This window comes from Ovis canadensis, chromosome 7 (genome assembly GCF_042477335.2).
Source record: "Ovis canadensis isolate MfBH-ARS-UI-01 breed Bighorn chromosome 7, ARS-UI_OviCan_v2, whole genome shotgun sequence".
NCBI lineage: Eukaryota > Metazoa > Chordata > Mammalia > Artiodactyla > Bovidae > Ovis > Ovis canadensis.
The window spans coordinates 64,395,903-64,422,345 of record NC_091251.1 but is presented as its reverse complement, the minus strand read 5'-3'; the positions used below and the strand labels follow the sequence as shown (position 1 = coordinate 64,422,345).

At 38.2% G+C, this 26,443-nt stretch overlaps 1 protein-coding gene across 5 annotated transcripts in view; it reads left to right on the top strand.

Annotated features, from left to right (window-relative positions):
• TEX9 (testis expressed 9) overlaps positions 1-26,443 on the top strand; it is a 168,368-nt gene that overhangs the window by 109,696 nt on the left and 32,229 nt on the right. For 4 of the 5 annotated variants that reach the window (XM_069596432.1, XM_069596437.1, XM_069596434.1 and 1 more), the window contains one exon: positions 22,535-22,669. The exons of the other annotated variant lie outside the window; for it this stretch is intronic. In XM_069596432.1, the coding sequence (XP_069452533.1) occupies positions 22,535-22,669 (135 nt within the window). The remainder of the gene's footprint in view (positions 1-22,534; positions 22,670-26,443) is intronic. 5 annotated transcript variants of the gene reach the window in all.

The window sequence follows — 26,443 nt, the reverse complement described above, 5'->3', positions numbered from 1 at the left end:
GATACTCAAGATTGAATCTTTCTTTGTTAATTCTATTCATTTTTTATCTCTCTCAAAATAAGTCTCAGTGTACAGTTCAGAGAAATACAAAACAGAGCTTAAGTAGCTGCTTCTATAAACCTGGAAAAATCAACTATTAAAACATTGTTATACAAGTTAACTTATTTTAGCTGTTGATTATAACAGATGGAGTCATTCTCAAAATATAAAATCGGAACTCATTTTACCCCATCTTTGGATTTTGTTTTTTTATTAACGATATGTTTACAAACCAACTCTATTGAGGAATAACTTAAACACAATATACTTAATTGTACAATTCATTGAGTTTTGACAAGTTACTATATCCTTGTAACCACCACCATGATTAAGATAAACTTTCTCTCACTCCCCCAAGTTTCCTTTGTCTGTTCCCCTTAAATCCTCAGTCTCTCTAATCATGACCCCACGCAGCCACTGATTTGCATTCTTTTACTGCAGGTTCATTTTCCTTGTTATAAAATTTCATACAGATGGAAACTTAAGTATGTACGTTTTTGCATCTGTTTTCTTCAGCATAATGTTGCTGAGATTCATCAGTGTTGTTGCTTGTTTTATGGTTCATTTTCATGTATTGCTGAGTGGTATTCATTTATGGATTTACCACATTTCATCTGTTCACCAGTTGATGGGAATTTGAGTTGTTTCCAGCTTTGGGCTATGAGAAGTAAAGCCACTATGAATTTACATGTACAAGTGCTTTGTGTAGATACATGTTTTTGTATAAACATATTCAGTATCATTCATGATGTTGATGAAATGCCTAGGAGTAGAACTTCTGATTTTATGGAAAGTGCATGTTTAACCTTTTTAAGAAACTGTCAAACTATGTTCTAAAGTGATTATACCATTTTTCATTCCAAGTAGCATTGTATGAGAGTTCTGGTTATTCTGTATTCTTACTAACACTTGGTATTATCAGTCTTTTTTAGTATTAACCACTCTAAAGGATCAGAAGTAGTATCTCAGTGTAATTTGTATTTCCTTGATAACTTGATCGTGAGTATCTTTTTATAGGTTCATTAGCTGTTCATATTGTCTTTTTTTATGTATATGTTCAATTTTTTTTTTTGCCAAAATTAGAAACATTGGGTTGTATTAAGAGTTCTTAATGTTTTCTTATATAATTTATTTGCTAGAAAGAATGTATTGTGAATAGTTTTTCTCAGTTTGAGCTGGCGTTTAAATTTTTTAACAGTGTCTTTCAGAAGGTAGCAGTTTAAAACTTGGATGAATTCTGATACATTTTTTGTGCTCTTTTTCATCCTATTTGAGAAATCTTTGCCCACAAATTTAATTATTGTATGAAAGTCTATTTGAATTTTCCATTATTTTGGATCAGTTATGGTAATTTGTGTTTTTCAGAAATTTTTCCAGTGCTGAGTAGTAAAACTCACTGGTATAGATGTGTCCATACGTACAAACTCAGTCACTCAGTTGTTTCCAACTCTTTGCGGCCCCATGGACTGTAGCATGCCAGGCTCCTCTGTCCTTGTTTTCCAGGCATTAATACTGGAGTAGGTTCCCACTTCTACGGGATCTTTCCAACCCAGGGATTGAACCTATGTCTCTTGTGTCTCCTGCATTGGCAGTCAGATTCTTTACCACTGCGCCTCCTGGGAAGCCCAATCATTTATTATATTTTTACTTATATTTTTAATATCTATGATTATGACTTCTATTTCATTCCTGACACTAATAATTTGTCTCTATGTTTTATTCTTAATTAGTCTAGCTACATACTTACCAAATTCACTGAATTTTTCAATGAATCAGTATTTGACTTTTGTTCAGTTTTCTTTACTGTTTGTCAGTTTTCCACTATATTGCTTTCTAACGTTACCTTTGGCTTCCCTGGTGGCTCATTGGTAAAGAATCCGTCTGCCAATGCAGGAGACATGAGTTCAGTCCCTAGATCAGGAAGATCCCCTGGAGAAGGAAATGGCAACCCACTCCAGTGTTCTTGCCAGAGAAATCCCATGGACAGAGGAGCCTGGAGTCACAAGAGAGTCAGACACGACTTAGTAACTAAACAACAACAAACTTTACCATTTCCTTCATTCTTACTTAATTTGTTCTTATTTTTCAGGATTCTTAAGGCAAAAGCTTACATAATTGATTTTCTACTTTTGTCACAGAATTTAAAGCTGTAAATTTTCTTCTAAGTGCTGCTCTATCTGCGTCCCACAAATTTTGATGCTTTTTATTAAGTTAACAGTATTTTCTAATTTCCTTCCTGATATTTCTTGACAATTGGATTATTAAAAGTATCTGTTGTTTAATTTTAAATATTGAATATTTTTCCTGTCTTTTTGTAAATTGATTTCTGATTGAATTATGTGGTGTATGATTTTGTTCTTTGAATATTTGTTCCAAACAGTTTTATAGGCCAGCATTTGGCCTCTCTTGGTAAACACTTAATGTGCCCTTGAAAACAGTATGTGTTATTCTTTACTGAGTAGTTTTCTATAAATATGTATTAGGTCAAATTTGTTGATAGTATTGTTCAAGTGTTCTGTCTTTATTGTTCTATCACTTATTGAGAGAGGGGTGCTTGTGCTGAATTCTTTGTTAAAATTGCCCCCTTGGTAACTATATTGTTCTCTACATCTGTATTTTCAAAACATTTTAAGTAGGTTCATTTGTACCATTTTTAAGATTACAGATATAACAGCTATCATATGACATTTGTCTTTCTCTGGCCGAGTTACTTCAGTCAGTATGACATTGTCTAGGTCCATCCATGTCCTTGCAAAAGGCATTCTTTCATTCTTGTTGATGGCTGAGTAATATTCTGTTGTATATATGTACTGCATCTTCTTTATCCATTCTTCTGTTGATGAACATTTAGGTTGCTTGCCTTGCTATTGTAACTAGTGCTGCAGTGAACATTGGGGTGCAGCTATCTTGTTGAGTTACGGTTTTCTCCAGAGATATGCCCAGAAATGGGATTGCTGGATCATATGATAGTTCTTTTTTTAGTTTTTTAAGGAACCTCCCGACTCTTCTCCACCCCAGTTTACATTCCCTGCAGCATTTACTGTTTGTAGAGTTTTTTGATGATGGTCATTCTGATTGGTGCGAGGTGATACTCATTGTAGTTTTGATTTGCATTTCTCTGGTAATTAGTGATGTTGAGCATATTTTCAGAGAAGGCAATGGCAACCCACTCCAGTACTCTTGCCTGGAAAATCCATGGACAGAGGAGCCTGGTAGACTGCAGTCCATGGGGGTGGCTAGGAGTCGGACACAACTGAGCGACTTCACTTTCACTTTTCACTTTCATGCACTGGAGAAGGAAATGGCAACCCACTCCAGTGTTCTTGCCCAGAGAATCCCAGGGATGGAGGAGCTTGGTGGGCTGCCGTCTATGGGGTCGCACAGAGTTGGACACGAGCAACTTAGCAGCAGTAGCAGCAGCAGAGCATATTTTCATGTGCCTCTTGGCTTTCCATATGTCTTCTTTCGAGAAATGTCTATTTAAATATTTTGCCCTTTATTTATTTATTTATTTTTAATATTGAACTGCATAAACTGTTAGTATATTTTGGAGATTAATCCTTTGTCAGTTGCTTCATTTGCAGATATTTTCCCCATTCTGTGGGTTGTCTTTTTGTTTTCTTTATGGTTTCCTTTGCTGTGTAGAAGCTTTTAAGTTTAATCAGACCCCATTTATTTATTTGTTTTTAATTTTCTTTAGGAGGTGGATCAAAAAAGATCTTGCTGCAATTTATGTTAGAGAATGTTCTGTCTGTGTTTTCCTCTAAGAATTTTATAGTATCTGGGCTTAAACATTTAAGTCTTTTATGGGGATGGCATCACCAACTCAATGGACAAGAGTTTGAGCAAGCTCTGAGAGATGGTGAAGGATAGGGAAACCTGGCGTGCTGCACTCCACAGGGTCACAAAGAGTTGGACACAATTAAGTGATTGAACAACAACAACAATCCATTTTGAGTTTACTTTTGCATATAGTTTTAAAGAATGTTCTAATTTCATCGTTTTACATGTAGCTGTTCATTTTCCCTACACCACTTAATTGAAGGGACTCTCTTTTCTCCATTGTATGTTCTTGCTTCCTTTGCTATAGATTATGTTACTATAGGTGTGTGGGTTTATCTTCGGACATTCTATCCTGTTCCATTGATGTATATTCTGTTTTTGTGCCCATATCATACTGTTTTGATTAGTGTAGCTTTGTAGTATAGTCTGAAGTCAGGGAGCCTGATTGCTCCAACTCCATTTTTCTTAAGATTGCTTTGACTATTCACAGTCTTTTGTTTCCACACAAATTGTAAATAATTTTTGTTCTAATTCTGTGAAAAATGCTATTAGTAGTTTATTAGGGATTACATTGAACCTGTAGAACTGGATATGGAACAACAGACTGGTTCCAAGTAGGAAAAGGAGTGCGTCAAGGCTGTATATTGTCACCCTGCTTATTTAACTTATATGCAGAGTACATCATGAGATACGCTGCACTGGAAGAAACACAAGCTGGAATCAAGATTGCCAGGAGAAATCTCAATAACCTCAGATATGCAGATGACACCACCCTTATGGCAGAAAGTGAAGAGGAACTCAAAAGCCTCTTGATGAAAGTGAAAGAGGAGAGTGAAAAGGTTGGCTTAAAGCTCAACATTCAGAAAATGAAGATCATGGCATCCGGTCCCATCGCTTCATGGGAAACAGATGGGGAAACAGTGTCAGACTTTATTTTTGGGGGCTCCAGAATCACTGCAGATGGTGACTGCAGCCATGAAATTAAAAGACACTTACTCCTTGGAAGAAAACTTATGACCAACCTAGACAGTATATTCAAAAGCAGAGACATTACTTTGCTGACTAAGGTCTATCTAGTCAAGGCTATGGTTTTTCCTGTGGTCACGTATGGATGTGAGAGTTGGACTGTGAAGAAGGCTGAGCGCCGAAGAATTGATGCTTTTGAACTGTGGTGTTGGAGAAGACTCTTGAGAGTCCCTTAGATTGCAAGGAGATCCAACCAGTCCATTCTGAAGGAGATCAGCCCTGGGATTTCTTTGGAAGGAATGATGCTAAAGCTGACCACCTAACCTGGGACCGGATGCCATGATCTTCATTTTCTGAATGTTGAGCTTTAAGCCAACCTTTTCACTCTCCTCTTTCACTTTCATCAAGAGACTTTTGAGTTCCTCTTCACTTTCTGCCGTAAGGGTGGTGTCATCTGCATATCTGAGGTTATTGAGATTTCTCCTGGCAATCTTGATTCCAGCTTGTGTTTCTTCCAGTCCCGCATTTCTCATGATGTACTCTGCATATAAGTTAAGTAAGCAGGGTGACAATATACATCCTTGACGTACTCCTTTTCCTATTTGGAACCAGTCTGTTGTTCCAAGTCCAGTTCTAACTGTTGCTTCCTGGCCTGCATACAGATTTCTCAAGAGGCAGGTTAGGTGGTCTGGTATTCCCATCTCTTTCAGAATGTTCCACAGTTTACATGACAAAAGCAACTTAGCATGCACTCTAGAAAGTGGGCACAGAGGGAATCTACCTCAACATAGTAACAGCAATATACAACAAACCAATAGCAAAAATCATATTCAATGGTGAAAACCTGAAAGCATTTCCTCTAAGATCAAGAATAAGACAAGGATGTCTACTCTCACCACTATTATTCAACATAGTTTTGGAAGTCCAACAATCACAGCAACAACAGCAATAGTTTTGGAAGTCCAACAGCAATCACAGAAGAAATAAAAGGAATCCAAATTGGAAAAGAAGTAAAACTATCATTGTTTGAAGATGCCATGATACTGTACATAGAAAATCTTGAAGATGCTACCAGGAAACTACTAGAGCTCATCAACAAATTTGATAAAGTTGCAGGATACAAAATTAATAAACAGAAATCTCTTGCATTCTTATACACTAACAACAAAAGGTCAGAAACCAAAATTAAGCAAATAATCCCATTTACTGTCACATCAAAAAGAATAAGATACCTAAGATTATATCCATGTAATGAGGCAAAATTTATACTCAAGTATAAAATACTGATGAAAGAAATCTAAGCTGACACACAAACAAATGGAGAGATGTACCATATTCTTGGATTGGAAGAATCAAAATTATCAAAATGAGTATATAACCCAAAGTAATCTACAGTTCAGTTCAGTCGCTCAATCGTGTCTGACTCTTTGCGACCCCATGAACTGCAGCACGCCAGGCCTCCCTGTCCATCACCAACTCCCGGAGTTCACTCAGACTCACGTCCATTGAGTCCGTGATGCCATCCAGCCGTCTCATCCTCAGTCGTGCCCTTCTCCTCCTGCCCCTAATCCCTCCCAGCATAAAAGTCTTTTCCAATGAGTCAACTCTTCACATGAGGTGGCCAAAGCACTGGGAAACAGTGTCAGACTTTATTTTGGGGGGCTCCAGAATCACTGCAGATGGTGATTGCAGCCATGAAATTAAAAGATGCTTACTCCTTGGAAGAAAAGTTATGACCAACCTAGACAGCATATTCAAAAGCAGAGACATTACTTTGCCAACTAGGTCCGTCTAGTCAAGGCTATGGTTTTTCCTGTGATCGTGTATGGATGTGAGAGTTGGACTGTGAAGAAGGCTGAGCGCCGAAGAATTGATGCTTTTGAACTGTGGTGTTGGGAAGATTCTTGAGAGTCCCTTGGACTGCAAGGAGATCCAACCAGTCCATTCTGAAGGAGATCAGCCCTGGGATTTCTTTGGAAGGAATGATGCTAAAACTGAAACTCCAATACTTTGGCCACCTCATGTGAAGAGTTGACTCATTGGAAAAGACTTTTATGCTGGGAGGGATTGAGGGCAGGAGGAGAAGGGGATGACCAAGGATGAGATGGCTGGATGGCATCACTGACTCAATAGGCGTGAGTCTGAGTGAACTCTGGGAGTTGGTGATGGACAGGGAGGCCTGGCATGCTGCAGTTCATGGGGTCGCAAAGAGTCAGACACGATTGAGCGACTGAACTGAAGTGAGCTGAAATCTTTCAGACGGTATGTATTGTAGCCCACCAGGCTCCTCTGTCCATGGGATTCTCCAGGCAAGAATACTGGAGTGGGTTGCCATTTCCTTCTCCAGGGGATCTTCCCCACCCTGGGATTGAGCCCACATCTCTTATGTCTTCCTGAATTAGCAGCAGGTGGCAGGGCGGCAGGGGTTCTTTACCACAGGCATTACCTGGAAAACCCTTCACTTTCTGGAGAGTTTTTATCATAAATGGGTGTTGAATTTTCTCAAGAGCTTTTTCTGCATCTATTGAGATGATCATGTGGTTTTTATTCTTCAGTTTTTAATATGGCTTTTCACGTTGATTAATATACTTATGTTGAAGAATACTTGCATCCCTAGGATAAATCCCACTTGACCATGGTGAATGATCTTTTAATATGTTGTTGAATTCAGTTCTTTAGTGCTCTTTAGTGATATTAGTGTGTAATTATTTTTTCTTTTTTTTTTAATTGGAGTGTAATTGCTTTACAATGTTGTGTTCATTTCCACTGTGCAGTGATGTGAATCAGCTATATGTATACATATATCCCCTTCCTCTTGAGCCTCCCTCCAATTCCCACTCCCATCCTACCCTCTAGGTCATCCAAAAGCATGGACTGAGCTCCCTGTGCTATACAGCAGCTTCCCACTAGCTGTCTATTTTACACCTGATAGTGTGAATTTGTCAGTGATACTTGCGTAATTCATCACCCTCTCCTTCCCCTCACTGTGTCCACAATTCTGTTCTCCTAAGTCTGCATCTCTGTTCCTGCTCTGCAAATAGGGTCATCGGTACTATATTTCTAGATTCCATATGTATGCATAAATATACAATATTTGTTTCTTGCTGACTGACTGACTGCACTCTGTAGGACAGTCTAGGTTCACCACATCACTACAAATGACCCAATTCATTACTTTTTATGGCTGAGTAATATTCCATCGTATATATGTACCACGTTTCTTTATCCATTCATCTCTCAGTGGCCGTTTAGGTTTAGGCCGTTTAGGCTGTTATAGTAGCCATGTCCTGGCTAATATAAATGGTGCTGCTGTGAATATTGGGGTACATCTATTAACATCTTTTTATATTATGGTTTTCTCATGGTGTATGCCCAGTAGTGGTATTGCTGGGTCATATGATAGTTTTAGTTTTATAAGGAATCTCCATAGTGGTTGTATCAATTAACATTTCCCCCATCAGTCCAAGAGCATTCCCTTTTCTCTACACCCTCTCCAACATTTGTTTGTAGATTTTTTTGATGGTAGCCATTCAGACTAGTATGAAGTGATACCTCATTGTAGTTTTGATTTACACTTCTCCAATAATCAGTAATGTTGAGCATCTTTTCATTTGTTTGTTGTTGGCATATATATATAATTTTTTTTTTTTTGGTGATATTTGTCTGGTTTTGATATCAGGATGATGATAGCCTCATAGAATGAGCTTGGGAGTATTCCTTCATCTGCTGCTTTTGGGAAAAGTTTCAGAAGAGTACGTGTTAACTCTTCTTTAAATGCATCATATAATTCTCTTGTGAAGCCATCTGGTCCTGGACTTTTGTTTGTTGGAAGGTTTTAATCACAGTCTCAATTGCAGTACTTGTAATTGATATGTTCATATTTTTTATTTCTTCCTGGAACAGTTTTGGAAGATTGCAACTTTCTAAGAATTTGTCCATTTGTTCTAGGTTGTCCATTTTATTTGTGTTGCTTGTAATAATCTCTTATGATCGTTTGTATTTCTGTAATGTCTGTTGTAACTTCTTTTTCATTTCTAGTTTTATTGAGTCGTCTCACTTTTTTCTTGATGAATGTAGCTAAAGCTTTATCAATTTTGTTCATCTTCTCAAAGAACCAACCTTTAGTTTTATTGATCTTTGTTTTTGTTCTGTTCATCTCTATTTCATTTATTTCTGCTCTGATGTTTCTGGTTTCTAGCCTTCTACTAACTTTGGGTTTTGTTTGTTGTCCTTTCTGTAGTTGCTTTAAATTTAGGTTGTTTATTTGAGATTTATCTTATTTCCTGAGGTAAGATTGTATTGCTATAAACTTCCCTCTTAAAACTGCTTTTGCTGCCTCCTGTAGGCTTTGGGTTGATGTGTTCTCATTGGTCTCTAGGCATTTTTTGATTTCCTCTTTGATTTCTTTAGTGATCCACTGGTTGTTTAGCCTCTTTGTGTTTGTGTTTTATATATATATATTTTTTTTTTCTGTAGTTGATTTCTAATCTTACAGAGTTGTGGTTGGAAAAGATGCTTGATATGATTCCATTTTTCTTAACTTTACTGATGCTTGATTTGTCGCCCAAGATGTGACCTATCCTGGAGATTGTTCCATGTACAGTTGAGAAGAAGGTGCATTCTGCTACTTTCGGATAGAATGTCCTCTAGTTAATAGTTAAGTCTGTCTGGTGTAATGTGACATTTAAGACTTGTGTTTCCGTATTAATTTTCTGTTTGGATGATGTCCATTGGTGTAAGTGAAGTGTTCAGGTTCCCCACTACTAATGTGTTACTGTTGATTTTCCCCTTTATGGCTGTTAGCATTTGCCTTATGTATTGAGGTGCTCCTGTGTGTGCTTAGTCACCCAGTCTTGTCCAACTCTTTGCGACCCCATGGACTGTAGCCTGCCAGGCTCCTCTCTCCATGGGATTCTCCAGGCAAGAATACTGGAGTAGGTAGCAATTCCTTTCTCCAGGGGATCTTCCCAACCCAGGGATCGAACTCGGGTCTCCTGTATTGCAGGTGGATTCTTTATCGTCTGAGCCACCAGGGAAGCATATATACAATTTTTATATCTTCTTGGATTGATCTCTTAAACATTATGTAATGTCCTTCCTTGTCTCTTGTAATAGTCTTTAAAGTCTATCCTATCTAATATTAGTATTGCTGTTCCTGCCTTCTTTTGATTTCCATTTCCATGGGATATCTTTTTCCATCACATCGCTTTCAGTCTATATGTGTCCCTAGGTCTGAAGTGGATCTTTCATAGACAGCATATATACAGGTCTTGTTTTTTATCCATTCAGCCAGTCTATGTCTTTTGTTTGGAACATTTAAACCATTTACATTTAAAGTAATTATGGATGTGTATGTTCCTATTTCCACTTTCTTAATTGTTTTGGGTTTGTTTTTGTAGATCTTTTTATTCCCTTCCTCTTTTGTTCTCCTGTGATTTGATGACTACCTTTGGTGTTGTATTCAGGTTGCCTCCATTTTTTCCCTAAGATTGTGGATATCATTGATACTATCATTACTCTGAATTCTTTTTCAGGTAGATTTCTTGTCTCCTCTTCATTGAGTTGTTCTTGTGAATTTTTAGCTTGTTCCTTCCTCTTTAGCGTATTACTCTGATGTCTCATTTTGTCTAACTTTCTGTGTTTGAGGTCTTCTTTCCAGAGGCTGTAGAATCTTAGTTCCTCTTGTTCTGGTATCTGCTCCTTGGTGGATGCAGTTGGTCTAGGGGCTTATGCAGACTTTTTGGTGGGAGGGATTGATACTTACCCACTGGTGGGTAGAGGTGGTTCTTGTCCCTTGTGGTAAGCAAGGCCATGTCATGGGGTGTGTTTTTAGGTGGCTGTGAGTTCAGTATGACTTTCAGCATCCTATTTTCTGTAATGGGCTGTGTTCCATCTTGATTGTTGTTTGGCCTGAGGCTTTCAGCACGTGCCTGCAGGTTGTTGGGTGTAGCCAGATCTTGGTGCCAAAATGTGGACCCCCAAGAGAGCTCATTCAGATCTGTTTCCCTGGGACTTCCACCACCAGTGTCGTTGCCTTCATGGTGAGTCATAGTTGACCTCAGACCCCTTGGTATGTGTAGCCTGGGTTCCTGTTGAGGTCCCAGGATGCAGTTATCATGGATATGGATCCACTGTAGGCACAATGGGGGCAGTTCATCCTCTGGCCTAGCCCAGCCCCCACGTATATATGCTCACAAAGTGTAAAGCTGCTAAAGGTAAGACCTGTCTTGGCTGCAGGAGTACTCATTATCCATTCAGATGTTCTGTAAGTACTTAGTTTACAAAGGCTGTTGTGGTGGTGTCAGTTCTAGGTTGCCCAGCTGGGAGGAGAGGTTTCACTTTTTGTTCCTTAGTTGCACAGCTCTTGGGGCCCAGCTGTAGTTTGAGCCCCGCCTCTGCATGTGGGCCCCCACAGGAGTCTGCTCCTGAGGCTGCCCCAGAACTCAGGAATCCACCTTGGTGAGGAAGGGGTGTGGAGGCATCAGCAGCTGGAGTTGCTGGAGCCCCAGTGGGGACGAGGGGCTCAGAGGAAAGCTGGCAACCTTGGCATGAGAGAGCTGGCCCCAGCCAGAGCCCTTCTAGTGCCTTGGGAGGAACGGCCAGTGCCTCAGGGGAGAGGCTACAAATGGCCCCACCCCTCTCACATCACTCAACAATGACGCCTCTCTTCAGTGTTTCCTCCACGAGCATTCCAGGTTGTGGATTTCCTCACTCCTGTCCCCTCAGACCATCTCCCTGCAACTAACTAGAGTCCTCTCCCCAGGTTTCGTCTCTAAATGCCAAGTTCCAGCACCAAACCCCTGTCTGCCCTGTAGGTCTCACTCTGTCCTGCCTGCCCCAGACTGTTGCTCTGCTTTCCTTTGAATAGCACCCGAAGCTCCCCTTCTTTCCCATCTGATTTCCCCAACAATAAGGGGGCTTCATCAGGTGCAGGAACCTCTCTTCTGCTTTAGCTCCCCACCCAGAGGCACTGGTCCTGTCCCTCTTCCTCTGCTCTTCCTTTTCCCGTCTTTCTTTTGTCCTGCCTGGTTATGTGGGGATCTTTCGTGTCCTTTTAGGTGTCTGAGGTCCTCTGCTAGTGTTCAGCTAGTGCTTTGTGAGAATTGTTCCATTTATAGATGATTCTTAATGCATTTGGAGAGAGAGAAACTCCACATTCTCCTATTCCTCCATCTTGACTGTCTTTTGTCATCTTTTTACTTTTAAAAGTAAAAGTCTCTACTGAAAATGAGTTTGTTACAGAAAGCACATAATTGACTTTTGCTTCTTTATCCACTCTGACAGCCTTTGTCTCTTATTGGAATGTTTAGTTCATTTACCTTGATACAGTTTTTTGGTGTTTGGATTTAAATTTGCTATCTTCCTATTTGTTTCCTATTTTTCCCAACTGTTCTTTGTTACTTTTTCCTCCTTTGAATTGAATATTTTTTAGTATTCCATTTTTCTCCAACATTAGCTATAGCTAGGTTTAGATTTAAGGTTTACAATATACATATTTAACATATTACAGTCTACCTTCAAATCGTGTCATAGTATTTCACATATAACGTAACACTCTCACAGTATACTCCATCTGCTTCTTTTGTGGTCATACATTTATCTTTAAATGCCATACATCACACAATATTTTCTCTTTTAACAGCATTTATATTTTAAAGAGATGAAGATATTTGCCATTTCTTGTATTCTTCACTCTAGATGTTTTTCCATACTTCTGCTTGAAATAAGTACCTTTTGTCTTTGTTTTGAAATAACTACCTTTTCAATTTTTGTGGTGCCAGTTAGCTAGTCACTACTTCTCTTTTTGTTTCTCTGTAAAAGACTGTTTTTCCTTACCTAAAAAAAAAAAACCTTTTTATTTTGAAGTGATTATAGATTCACATAAAGTTGCAGAAACAGTACAGAGAAGTCCTGTGTGCCATTCACTCAGTTTCCATCAAGGCTAATACCTAACATAATTGCACAGCATTAAAATGAGGAAACGGACATTGGTACAATCCATAGACCTTATTTAGATTTTATCAGTTTTTGTATGCACTTGTGTGTTTTTGAGCACTTTAATTTTTGAAGGGTATTTTTCACAAGGTATAGAATTATCAATTGACTGTTTTGTTTTTTGTTTTCTTTGTTTAAAGATATACTCTGATTTATATGTTGCATAGTTTCTGACTAAAAGTCCACAGTAATTCTTTTCGTTCTATTTTTGTAGGCAGTGTGTCTTTTTTCTCTGTTTTTAAGACACTCTCTTTGTTGGTGGTTTTCAGCCATGTCATAATGATGTGCTTTCTCAGTTTTCTCAGTATGGAGTTTGTATTCTGCCTGAAGTTTGTTGAGCTTTTTTCCCCTAACTTGCTTTTAAATAAGTTTTATTTATTTTTGGTTGTTCTGGGTCTTCATTGCTGTGTGGGCACTTCTCTAGTTGCAGTAAGTGGGGGCTACTTTTTGTTGCAGTGCGTGGACTTCTCATTGCAGTGGTTTTTCTTGTTGCAGAGCACCAGGCCCTAGGCATGCAGGCTTCAGTAGTTGTGGCATGTGGCCTCAATAATTGCAGCTCTTGGGCTCTAGAGCACAGGCTCAGTAGTTGGTGGCTCATGGGCTTAGCTGCCCTCTGGCATGTGGGATCTTCCTGGACGAGGGATTGAACCCATGTCTCCTGCATTGGTAGGTATTCTTAACCACTGAGATACCAGGGAAGCCCTTGTTCAGCTTTTTGAATCTGTGGGTTCCTACCTCGCTCCTCCACTTGAGACTGTAATTATACTTCTGTTAAATTATTTGATATTTCCACATTAATAATATCAATGATATGTATGTTACTGATGAGCTGTTTTTAGCCTTATTTTCCTTATGTTCTTTATTTGGATAGTCTATTGCTGTATCTTCGGTAGGTTACTGATCTTTTCTTTGTAGTGTCTGTTAGTGTTAGTTGCTCAGTTGTGTCTGGCTCTTTGTGACACCATAGACTGTAGCCCGCCAGGCTCATCTGTCCATGGAATTCTCCAGGTGAGAATAGTGGAGTGGGTTACCATCTCCTACTCCAGGGGATCTTCCTGACCCAGGGATTGAACCCAGGTCTCTTGCATTGCAGGCAGATTCTTTACTGTCTGAGCTACCTGTAATGTCTAGTATGCCCCTATACCTAAGCAGAGATACTCATTTTTTATATTCATCTATAGAAGTTCCATTTGATTTTCCTTTGCATCTTCAATTTATCTTCTCATTAATGTTTTGCTTTGATCACTTATGTATAATTAAAATAGCTCTTTGACAGTCTTGTTAGCTGGACCCATTGTATTTCTCACTTATAAATTTGTTTCTGTGGACTGATTTTTTTTCTTCTGGCTATTGGTCATATTTTCCTGCTTCTTGGCTTGGTTAGTGCTTTTTTACTGAATGCTACTGTTGAATGATTCTATTTAGTGTGCTTTTTGAAGGCAGTGTTGGATTTTTACAGGTTATTTGCCAGTTTAATCCTTTTGAGGCCTGTTTTTAAGTTTTACAAGAGTGTGTCTAGAGCAGCCTTCAGAGATAGTTCAACTCTACCCTTAATGCTTCCCCTAAAGAGACCTTTCATGATCTCCACCAAATAGCCAAGATGATCACTGGGGACTGTCCATTCTGGCTAGTTAGAGCTCAGATGTCTTCCTGCCCTGTATGATCTATGGGATTTGCTGTATTTACAGCTCCCCACTTGTTTTTTGTCTGGCCTTGTTGGGTTTCCATGTATTAAGGTGTGGCCTAGCCCACAGTAGACTCAGGGGACCTCCTATGTAGATGTGTGAAGCACTGTCCTAATGTAGTTCCTCCTTACTTGAACCTTCATATAAATTCCCAGCTGCTTCAGTCTCCTCAACTCTGATCTGTTTCCTCAACTCATGGACCTCTGGACTCTTTTTCCATTTTCTCTTCCCTGTAGGTACTGTGTGAAAATTGTCTCCCAGAAGAATTCTGGGGTGATTGTAAAACTCATTTGTTTCCCTTTTCTCAGGAATCACAACCCTACTGTTTTCCAGTATCTGTAAATAGTTATTTAACATATCTTAATCATTATTTCTAGCTGTTGACCATGCCTTTTTATGTTAGCTATTTATTATTTCTTCATGGCTGGAAGACTTAATCTCAGTTTTATTTTGTTTTTTGGTTAAAATAAAGTTGCTGGTACACTCCACAAGTTTCTCTGATTGTGAATATGTTATATTAACACTCCTATTAACATTAGTAACTCACGTTTAAAAAAACAAGTCTGCCCTTTAGTTACCTTGCTTCAGGTAAAATTGATCTCTGTGTCGTTTCCTAAAGCTGCTTTCTTCTTTTCTGCTTTCATAATAAAAACTCCTCAAAAGCATTTTCTCACCTCCTTCAAGTCATTTCCTTATCTTGCAAAGAAAGCTTTTTTGCATTTTTGCCTATATGTGTCCTGAAAATCATGATATGAATGGTACCTTGGCTTGGTTTAATATTTGTATATCTATCATATATATATAATAATTGTGTAGTCTCATTTTTATATATTTTATTACATAGCTCTGTGCCTTCCCCCATGTTTTTTATATCCTTCTTCCCCAGCTTAGGTTCCATGGTACATGACTTAGTTATCTATGGAATATATTCTTAATTTCCCTGCTACTGCTGTGTGGCAAAACCCAACCTAAGTCCCCCCATACTCCCTGCCTAAGTGTACAGCCAAACAGATTGGTGCTACTTTAATTTTATTTATAAATATCAAGTGTAGTGCTGTTTTCCTCTCCTACTTTCTGAGAAGTCAGTTTCCTCTCCCATTGTCAGAGCTGATTATTAAACGGGTATCTTTTCCCCTCATGTATCCAGTGCCTCTTTCAGTGTTGCCATTCTCAGTTCATGACTTTTCCCCCCTATTTTACTAAGAAAACAGCAAATTTTACTGTCAGTCTCTTGGTCTCTGTACCCTCATCTACTCTGCTTTCCCCCTCATTATGATTAATTACTCCCTCTTTTGTTTAAAGCTTATCACCTCACTGTACACTGGGTCCCATACGGTCTCTGTTACTCAAGGACTTTGCTCCTATGATTATCCTATCTTTCTTTCTCTTGCAAAAATCAAATTTACTCTATACAATTATTTGCATTAGCATACAAACATGCCATAGGATCTCCATGTTGGAGTATCCAAGGCTCAGTCCTTGACTCTCTTCTCTGTCTTCATCCAGTTCTGGGATACGTCATTCATTTCCAAGGCTTGGTATACCATCCATATGTTCATCACTTCCACATTTCCACTTCTTGCTGTGATCTTTCTTTGAGCCCCAGGCCCTATGTGTTCTCAGTTCCTCTGAACTTGTGTATCCATAGTTCCACATCTGCAGATTCAACCAGCAGTAGACCATGTATTACTGTAGTATTTACTATTGAAGTTTCTACATGTGAATGGATCCACATAGTTGAAACCCATGTTGTTCAAGGGTTAACTGCAATCCTTAGAAAAACTTAGATCAACATACACATACACACACACACACACACACCCTACTAAAACACTCCAGAGACTTTTCATGTCATTCAGAATAAAATCCAAACTTTGAGGTAGGGTTTACAAGGTCTATCTAATATCTCCCTGGCTGTTTCTGCGATCTCAAGGCCTAAAACTGCATGTGTCACTCATCTGAAGCCACACTGACCTTTGAATGTGATCTTTGAATATGTCACATGGATTTTTACCTCAGGGTCTTTGTCTTGTTTGTTCCTCCAGATCTAGACATGAATCATTCCCTCATTTGGAATCCTTCCCCTATCCGCTATATCTTAAATAATTATGTCCCTTACCGATTGCTCTGTCCTCTTTTTTTTTTTTTTCTTTTTTCTTGGCCATGCCAAACTGTTTGTGGGATCTTAGTTCCCTGATCAAGGATTAAACATAGGCCCATGGCAGTGGAAACAGAGTCCTAACCACCAGACTGCCAGGAAATTCCCTACTCTGTCCTCTTACCCTTTTTCTTCATAGGCCTTATTACTATAAGATGTTACATATGAGTATGTAGGTATGTGTTTATCATCTGTATCTTCTTCTAGAGTGCAACCTTTATGAGAGTAGAATTTTGGTTAATTATCATGTGTCCATCATGTAGTAGTGTTGCTGTTGTGTTAGTCGCTCAGTCATGTCCGACTCTTTGCAGCACCTTGGGCTATAGCCTGCTATCCTCCCCAGTCCGTGGAATTCTCTAGGCAAGAATACTGGAGTGGGCAGCCATTCCTTCTCCAGGGGATCTTCCTGACGCAGGGATCAAACCCAGGTCTCCTGCATTTCGGGCAGATTCTTTACTGTCTGAGCTATCACGGATGCCCCATCATGTAGTATAATACCTGGCAGTTTAGTAAGTGCTTGATAAATGTGTTGAATAAATAAAACCTGTTAGACATATATATTACTCTCAATTGCAGATGTAGAAACTGTCTGAATTGATCACAGCTGTCAGGTTTTTTAATTCCAAATTTATTATGTTTTGAACCTCAGCCACTTGTTTCTAGATCCTTGTCTGGTCATTTATTTGTCCTTATCTGATTATTCCTCATCTGAATTACCATGGCTGTGTGACTCTTGAAGCATTTGCTATATTTGACTTGTACTTTGGTTACCAAGGACTTCCCTGATAGCTCAGTTGGTAAAGAATTCACCTGCAGTTTGGAGACTGGGTTTGATCCCTGGGTTAGGAAGATACCCTGGAGAAGAAAAAGGCTACCACTCCAGTATTCTGGCCTAGAGAATTCCATGGACTTTATAGTCCATGGGGGTCCCAAAGAGTGGAACCCGACTGAGCGACTTTCCCTTCACTTGGTTACCAGTGTATACCTCTTTTTTGCACTCTGCCAGTGCCTTATGAATGCATTAAAAATTATGGAACAATCACAAATTATTTCTTCTTGGATATCTTAGTATTTGAGTTTTAAAGTTAGACTTGATTTTCTATAAGCTATCCAGCTTTTTCTTTTAAAGTTAGTGTAAAATTCAGGACTTGTGATTTTGTAAAATTTTTCTCTAGCAACATGTAAACTTCTTAATTTATAGGGTAATAATAGGCTTGTTTTAGGAGAGAGTTTTCATCTTAAAAATACTCAATAATTACATTGATATCTTGTCTGTATTTTATAAAAAGCACTTAAGCATAGCTGAAAACAGAAAGCTTTTCAAGTTTTTGATAAGATTAACCCTTTGCTTAGTGGATTTTCTCATATAGGAAAACTTTATTTCCTACTTTACTATTCTTCTATCTTTTTTCTTTTTCACTTTTCCCAAGAAATGGGGCAGTATTGATACAGTATTAATTTATTGATAGAGGAACATCGAGCAAGAAAGAGAAGGGCAAAGATTGATTTCTGTATTCTTATGAGAAGAGGCTGAAATGAAGCAGCAAGAACTGTGGCCTTGATAGCTAATGAGAATCTGCCTTTTCCGTGTGAACAGAGAAGTCAGGCTGCTCTTAGTGTCACTACCACCCACAAAGCTGTGAAGAAGGCTGGTGAGAGCAGATGGTATCCAGACACAGTTTGATTTGTTTAGAAACCTGCATAAAGAGCAGCATGTGTTTTGTTTTGTTTTCCTCTTAATTACTCAGAGCCAAGGAGATCAGTTTTCAAATAAAACATATTGATATAGCCAGGAGAAAAAATTAGAAGAAAACAGACGACTCTGTTATTAACTGCATCATTTCAATTCCATGATATTTATTATCTGCTTTGTATAATGTGATGTACTAGGCATTGTAGGGCATGCAAAGTAGAGTGAGTTAAGTATTACAAAATAAATTCAGTTCCATAAACATGGTATTAGTGCTTTTTATTTGCCCCGAAGTGCTGAGAACATAGAAATTCAAGTAGTGCCTATCCTCGAGGAACTTACAGGATAGTGAGGGGAATTAAGTAAATGGAGAGTTTCAGTTCTACACAAGCAGGCACTACGATCTATGTATCAGTGTGCCATAGAATCTCTGGAGAAAGGGTACTTCATCCAGCCTGAGAAGGTAGTGAGGAAAGGCTCCTGGGAGAAGGTAAAACCCTAGTGTATAGCCCTAACTGAGGGTTAAAGGATGAATAGGAACGTGGAAGAAATGGACAAATTCTTAGAAAAGTACAATTTTCCAAAACTGAACCAGGAAGAAATAGAAAATCTTAACAGACCCATCACAAGCACGGAAATTGATACTGTAATCAGAAATCTTCCAGCAAACAAAAGCCCAGGTCCAGATGGCTTCACAGCTGAATTCTACCAAAAATTTCGAGAAGAGCTAACACCTATCCTACTCAAACTCTTCCAGAAAATTGCAGAGGAAGGTAAACTTCCAAACTCATTCTATGAGGCCACCATCACCCTAATACCAAAACCTGACAAAGATGTCACAAAAAAAGAAAACTACAGGCCAATATCTCTGATGAACATAGATGCAAAAATCCTCAACAAAATTCTAGCAATCAGAATCCAACAACACATTAAAAAGATCATACATCATGACCAAGTGGGCTTTATCCCAGGGATGCAAGGATTCTTCAATATCTGCAAATCAATCAATGTAATTCACCACATTAACAAATTGAAAAATAAAAACCATATGATTATCTCAATAGATGCAGAGAAGGCCTTTGACAAAATTCAACATCCATTTATGATAAAAACTCTCCAGAAAGCAGGAATAGAAGGAACATATCTCAACATAATAAAAGCTATCTATGACAAACCCACAGCAAACATTATCCTCAATGGTGAAAAATTGAAAGCATTTCCCCTAAAGTCAGGAACAAGACAAGGGTGTCCACTTTCACCGCTACTATTCAACATAGTTCTGGAAGTTTTGGCCACAGCAATCAGAGCAGAAAAAGAAATAAAAGGAATCCAAATTGGAAAAGAAGAAGTAAAACTCTCACTGTTTGCAGATGACATGATCCTCTACATGGAAAACCCTAAAGACTCCACAAGAAAATTACTAGAGCTCATCAATGAATATAGTAAAGTTGCAGGATATAAAATCAACACACAGAAATCCCTTGCATTCCTATACACGAATAATGAGAAAGTAGAAAAAGAAATTAAGGAAACAATTCCATTCACCATTGCAACGAAAAGAATAAAATACTTAGGAATATATCTACCTAAAGAAACTAAAGACCTATATATAGAAAACTATAAAACACTGATGAAAGAAATCAAAGAGGACACTAATAGATGGAGAAATATACCATGTTCATGGATTGGAAGAATCAATATAGTGAAAATGAGTATACTACCCAAAGCAATTTACAAATTCAATGCAATCCCTATCAAGCTACCAGCCACATTTTTCACAGAACTAGAACAAATAATTTCAAGCTTTGTATGGAAATACAAAAAACCTCGAATAGCCAAAGCAATCTTGAGAAAGAAGAATGGAGCTGGAGGAATCAACTTGCCTGACTTCAGGCTCTACTACAAAGCCACAGTCATCAAGACAGTATGGTACTGGCACAAAGACAGACATATAGATCAATGGAACAAAATAGAAAGCCCAGAGATAAATCCACACACATATGGACACCTTATCTTTGACAAAGGAGGCAAGAATATACAATGGAGTAAAGACAATCTCTTTAACAAGTGGTGCTGGGAAAACTGGTCAACCACTTGTAAAAGAATGAAACTAGATCACTTTCTAACACCGCACACAAAAATAAACTCAAAATGGATTAAAGATCTAAATGTAAGATCAGAAACTATAAAACTCCTAGAGGAGAACATAGGCAAAACACTCTCAGACATAAATCACAGCAGGATCCTCTATGATCCACCTCCCAGAATTCTGGAAATAAAAGCAAAAATAAACAAATGGGATCTAATTAAAATTAAAAGCTTCTGCACAACAAAGGAAAATATAAGCAAGGTGAAAAGACAGCCATCTGAATGGGAGAAAATAATAGCAAATGAAGCAACTGACAAACAACTAATCTCAAAAATATACAAGCAACTTCTGCAGCTCAACTCCAGAAAAATAAACGACCCAATCAAAAAATGGGCCAAAGAACTAAATAGACATTTCTCCAAAGAAGACATACGGATGGCTAACAAACACATGAAAAGATGCTCAACATCACTCATTATTAGAGAAATGCAAATCAAAACCACAATGAGGTACCACTTCACACCAGTCAGAATGGCTGCGATCCAAAAATCTGCAAGCAATAAATGCTGGAGAGGGTGTGGAGAAAAGGGAACCCTCCTACACTGTTGGTGGGAATGCAAACTAGTACAGCCACTATGGAGAACAGTGTGGAGATTCCTTAAAAAATTGCAAATAGAACTACCTTATGACCCAGCAATCCCACTTCTGGGCATACACACCGAGGAAACCAGAATTGAAAGAGACACATGTACCCCAATGTTCATCGCAGTACTGTTTATAATAGCCAGGACATGGAAACAACCTAGATGTCCATCAGCAGATGAATGGATAAGAAAGCTGTGGTACATATACACAATGGAGTATTACTCAGCCGTTAAAAAGAATTCATTTGAATCAGTTCTGATGAGATGGATGAAACTGGAGCCGATTATACAGAGTGAAGTAAGCCAGAAAGAAAAACACCAATACAGTATACTAACACATATATATGGAATTTAGGAAGATGGCAATGATGACCCTGTATGCAAGACAGGGAAAGAGACACAGATGTGTATAATGGACTTTTGGACTCAGAGGGAGAGGGAGAGGGTGGGATGATTTGGGAGAATGACATTCTAACATGTATACTATCATGTGAATTGAATCGCCAGTCTATGTCTGACGCAGGATGCAGCATGCTTGGGGCTGGTGCATGGGGATGACCCAGAAAGATGTTCTGGGGAGGGAGGTGGGAGGGGGGTTCATGTTAGGGAATGCATGTAAGAATTAAAGATTTTAAAATTTAAAAAATAAAAAACTAAAAATTAAAAAAAAAAATAAATAAAAAAAAAATAAAATAAAGGATGAATAGGTGTTAGCCAGTTAAAAATGAGGGTGGAGAGAAATCAGGACAGAAGGAAGAGCATGAGCAAAAGGTCAGAGGCAAGAAACATCATGACTCTTCAGGAGAGATCCAAGCAAGTACTGCCCATAGAACTGAAGGTAACATTTGTAGGAGTAGATGGATGGAATTTGGAGTTTATCCTATATGTTCATGTTTCTTCCTGTGTGGCCTGTAGATTCTTCAACAGCAGCTCTTAGTCTGTTTGAAGAAATGCTAGTCTAAACCCACACCAGGATGTGAAAAATATCCTTAAAATCTGTTGTTTTTGCTCGGAATTGGGGTTTTCTTATCTGGCTAACGTAGAATGCTCTGTATTTAACAGATATTAATTAAATGATATATTTTATCAGGTTTACACAAGCACAGTATTAATGAGAAAATGAATGTCTTAAATTGGTGTTTTGGGAGGTTTCCAAGAGAACTATGGTTATAAAAAGTTGTTTATAAAGTAAATACAGAAGAAACGTATACTATATCTTGGGATCAGTAAAAAGAGGCAGAAAATTCCAAACAAAGAGCAATCTGAAAGCCTGATTTGTGACTATATCTTTAAGGATATGTTTTCCTAAAACCAGTTCAGCGTGGGAATTCCCTGAAACCTCTATCATTTAGTGTTCAGTCTCTTGCTGTGTATGTGTGTGTGTATAATTTAGGAGAAAGCAAGGAATATAGAAATGCAAAGTATTGAAAATATCAGAGAGAATTTATATTTATAAATGTTTTATCTGTCTCTTTTGCTGTACAGGAATTAGAGAATAAAACAAGACTACAAAAACAGGCTGTTGCTAGTCAAAGTGCCATGGAAGTTCGCTTGAATAGAGCTCTAGAAGAAGCAGAAAAGTATAAACTAGAGTTAAGTAAACTAAGGCAAAATAACAAGGTATGGAAAAACGGAATAGTTTTGTTAGTGATCACCTTTCGTAACTTCCTTTTTTATGCAACACTCAAAAGTAATAGTTTTTATTTTTTAATATAAATTTATTTATTTTAATTGGAAGTTAATTTCTTTACAATATTGTATTGGTTTTGCCATACATCAACATGAATCCACCACAGGTATATGTCATGGTGAACATATCTTTTCAAAGAGATGCACTCATTAAGAATATGTATATTTCTGGTAAGTTAGCTTTATATTGTTTGGACTAGCACCATCATTAGGTGATAGCACAACTCTTTGGAGGAGGCATTCATTTTTGCCTCCAACAGATCTTTATCGTGTGCCCATATTACATGCCAGACACTGGGGGAATAAATGGTGGAAAAATGTTTCTTGTCTCTCAAGTCTTTTAAATCCTTCTCTGAACATGTTTTCCAATATATATAACACAAGGGGCTATATTACCAAGGCACTGGTTATCAAACTTGAGCACATACTAGAATTACCTGGAGGGCTTATTAAAACAGATTCCTGGGTCCCACCCACAGATTTTATTATTCAGTAGTATGGGGTGAGACTTGAGAATGTGTGAAGTTTTTAAATTTTATTGGAGTATAATTGATTTACAATGTTGTGTTAGTTTCTGCTGTACAGCAACATGAGTTATACATATATATATATATATATATATATATATATATATGTATAATATCTCCACTGTTTTTTAGTTTCTTTTCCCATATAGGCCGTTACAAAGTATTGAGTAGGGTTCCTTGAGCTAATAGGACGTTCTTATTAGTTATCTATTTCATATATAGTAGTATGTATATGTCAGTCCCAGTCTACCAGTTTATCCCTTCCCCACGCCTTACTTTCTCATTACCATAAATTTGTTTTCTAGATCTGTGACTCAGTTTCAGTTTTATAGATAAGTTCATTTGTTCCCTTAGCTTCTGCATATGAGTGATATCATATGATATTTGTCTTTGTGTGTTTGCTTACTTTACTCAGTATGATAATCTCTAGGTCTGTCCATGTCACTGCAAATGGCATTATTTCATTCTTGTTTATGGCTGAGTAATATTCCATTGTATATATCTACCGCATCTTTATCCATTCCTCAGGTGATGGATGTTTAGGTTGCTTCTTCCATGTCCTGGCTATCGTAAATAATGCTGCAGTGCACACTGGGGTGCATGCATCTTCTTTGAATTATAGTTTTCTCTGGATATGTGCCAAGGAATGGGATCATATGATAGCTCTGTTTTTAGTTTTTTGAAGAACTTCCATACTATTTTCCACAGTGGTTGTATATATTTACCCCACCAACAGAGCAAGAGGGTTCCCTTTCCTCTACCTCCTCTCCAGCATTTATTGTTGGTACATTTTTTTGATGATGGCCATGCTGACTAGTGTGAGGTGATACCTCATTGTGGTTTTGATTTACATTTCTCTATTGATTAGTGATGATGAGCATCTTTTCATGTGCCTCTTGGCCATTTGTATGTCTTTGGACAAATGTTTATTTAGAACTTCCACTCATTAAAAAAAATTTGTTTTGATTGAACCATTTTTAAAGTCTTTAATTTGTTAACAATATTGCATCTTTTTAATTTATTTTATTTTTTTAACAATTAAAAACATTTTAATAACAGTGACGTAGGAATTGTCTTTTTTTTTAAATCTTATTATTTTTTATTTATTTTTTAATTTTTTACTTTATAATACTGTATTGGTTTTGCCATACATTGACATGAATCTGCCACGGGTATACATGAGTTCCCAATCCTGAACCCCCCTCCCACCACACTCCCCATATCATCTCTCTGGGTCATCCCAGTGCACCAGCCCCAAGCATCCTGTATCCTGTATCGAACCTAGACTGGCGATTTGTTTCTTACATGATAGTATACATGTTTCAATGCCATTCTCCCAAATCATCCCACCCTTTCCCTCTCCCACAGAGTCCAAAAGTCTGTTCTATACTTCTATGTCTCTTTTGCTGTCTCGCATACAGGGTTACCATTACCATCTTTCTAAATTCCATATATATGTGTTAGTATACTGTATTGGTATTTTTCTTTCTGGCTTACTTCACTCTGTATAATCGGCTCCAGTTTCATCCACCTCATTAGAACTGATTCAAAGTATTCCTTTTAATGGCTGAGTAATACTCCATTGTGTATATGTACCACAGCTTTCGTATCCATTCGTCAAAAATATACAAGCAACTTATGCAGCTCAATTCCAGAAAAATAAATGACCCAATCAAAAAATGGGCCAAAGAACTAAACAGACATTTCTCTAAAGAAGACATATGGATGGCTAACAAACACATGAAAAGCTGCTCAACATCACTCATTATCAGAGAAATGCAAATCAAGACCACAATGAGGTACCATTTCACACCAGTCAGAATGGCTGCGATCCAAAAGTCTACAAGCAATAAATGCTGGAGAGGGTGTGGAGAAAAGGGAACCCTCTTACACTGTTGGTGGGAATGCAAACTAATACAGCCACTATGGAGAACAGTGTGGAGATTCCTTAAAAAACTGGAAATAGAACTGCCTTATGACCCAGCAATCCCACTGCTGGGCATACACACCGAGGAAACCAGAATTGAAAGAGACACGTGTATCCCAATGTTCATCGCAGCACTGTTTTAATAGCCAGGACATGGAAGCAACCTATTGTATCTTTTGAATATTTTTTGTGTTTCTTTTTGCCACAAGGCTTGTGGGTTCTTAGCTCCCTGACCAGGGATGGAACCTGCACCCCCTACAATGGAAGGTGAAGTCTTATCCTCTGGACTGCCAGAAAGTCCGCCCACTCATTTTTTTTTAATTGGATTCTTTGTTATAAAACTACATGAGCTGTTTCTGTATTTCAGAGATTAATCCTTGTCAGTTGCTTCATTTGCAAATATTTTCTCCTATTCTGAGGGTTGTCTTCTTGCCTGTGGTTTCCTTTGCTGTGCAAAAGGTTTTAAGCTTCATTCAGTTCAGTTCAGTTCAGTCGCTCAGTCATGTCTGACTCTTTGCAACCCCATGAATCGCAGCATGCCAGGCCTACCTGTCCATCACCATCTCCCGGAGTTCACTCAGACTCACGTCCATCGATCAGTGATGCCATCCAGCCATCTCATCCTCGGTTGTCTCCTTCTTCTCCTACCCCCAATCCCTCCCAGCATCAGAGTCTTTTCCAAAGAGTCAGTTCGTCGCATGAGGTGGCCAAAGTACTGGAGCTTCAGCTTTAGCATCATTCTTTCCAAAGAAATCCCAGGGTTAATCTCCTTCAGAATGGACTGGTTAGATCTCCTTGCAGTCCAAGGGACTCTCAAGTCTTCTCCAACACCACAGTTCAAAAGCGTCAAATCTTCAGCGCTCAGCCTTCTTCACAGTCCAACTCTCACATCCATACATGACCACAGGAAAAACCATAGCCTTGACTAGACAGACCTTTGTTGGCAAAGTAATGTCTCTGCTTTTGAATATACTATCTAGGTTGGTCATAACTTTTATTTATTTTTGTTTTTAGTTTCATTACTATAGACGGTGAATTGAAAAAGTTCTTGGCTGCAAATTGTGTCTTAAGAGTTCTCTGCCTATGTTTTCCTATAAGAATGTTATGGTATCAAGCCTTACATTTAGTCTTTAATCTATTTTGAGTTTATTTTTGTATATGTTATTAGGGAGTGTTCTAATTTCATTCTTTTACATGTAGCTGTTTTGTTTTCCCAGCACCACTTATTGAAGAGACTGTTTTTTCTGAATT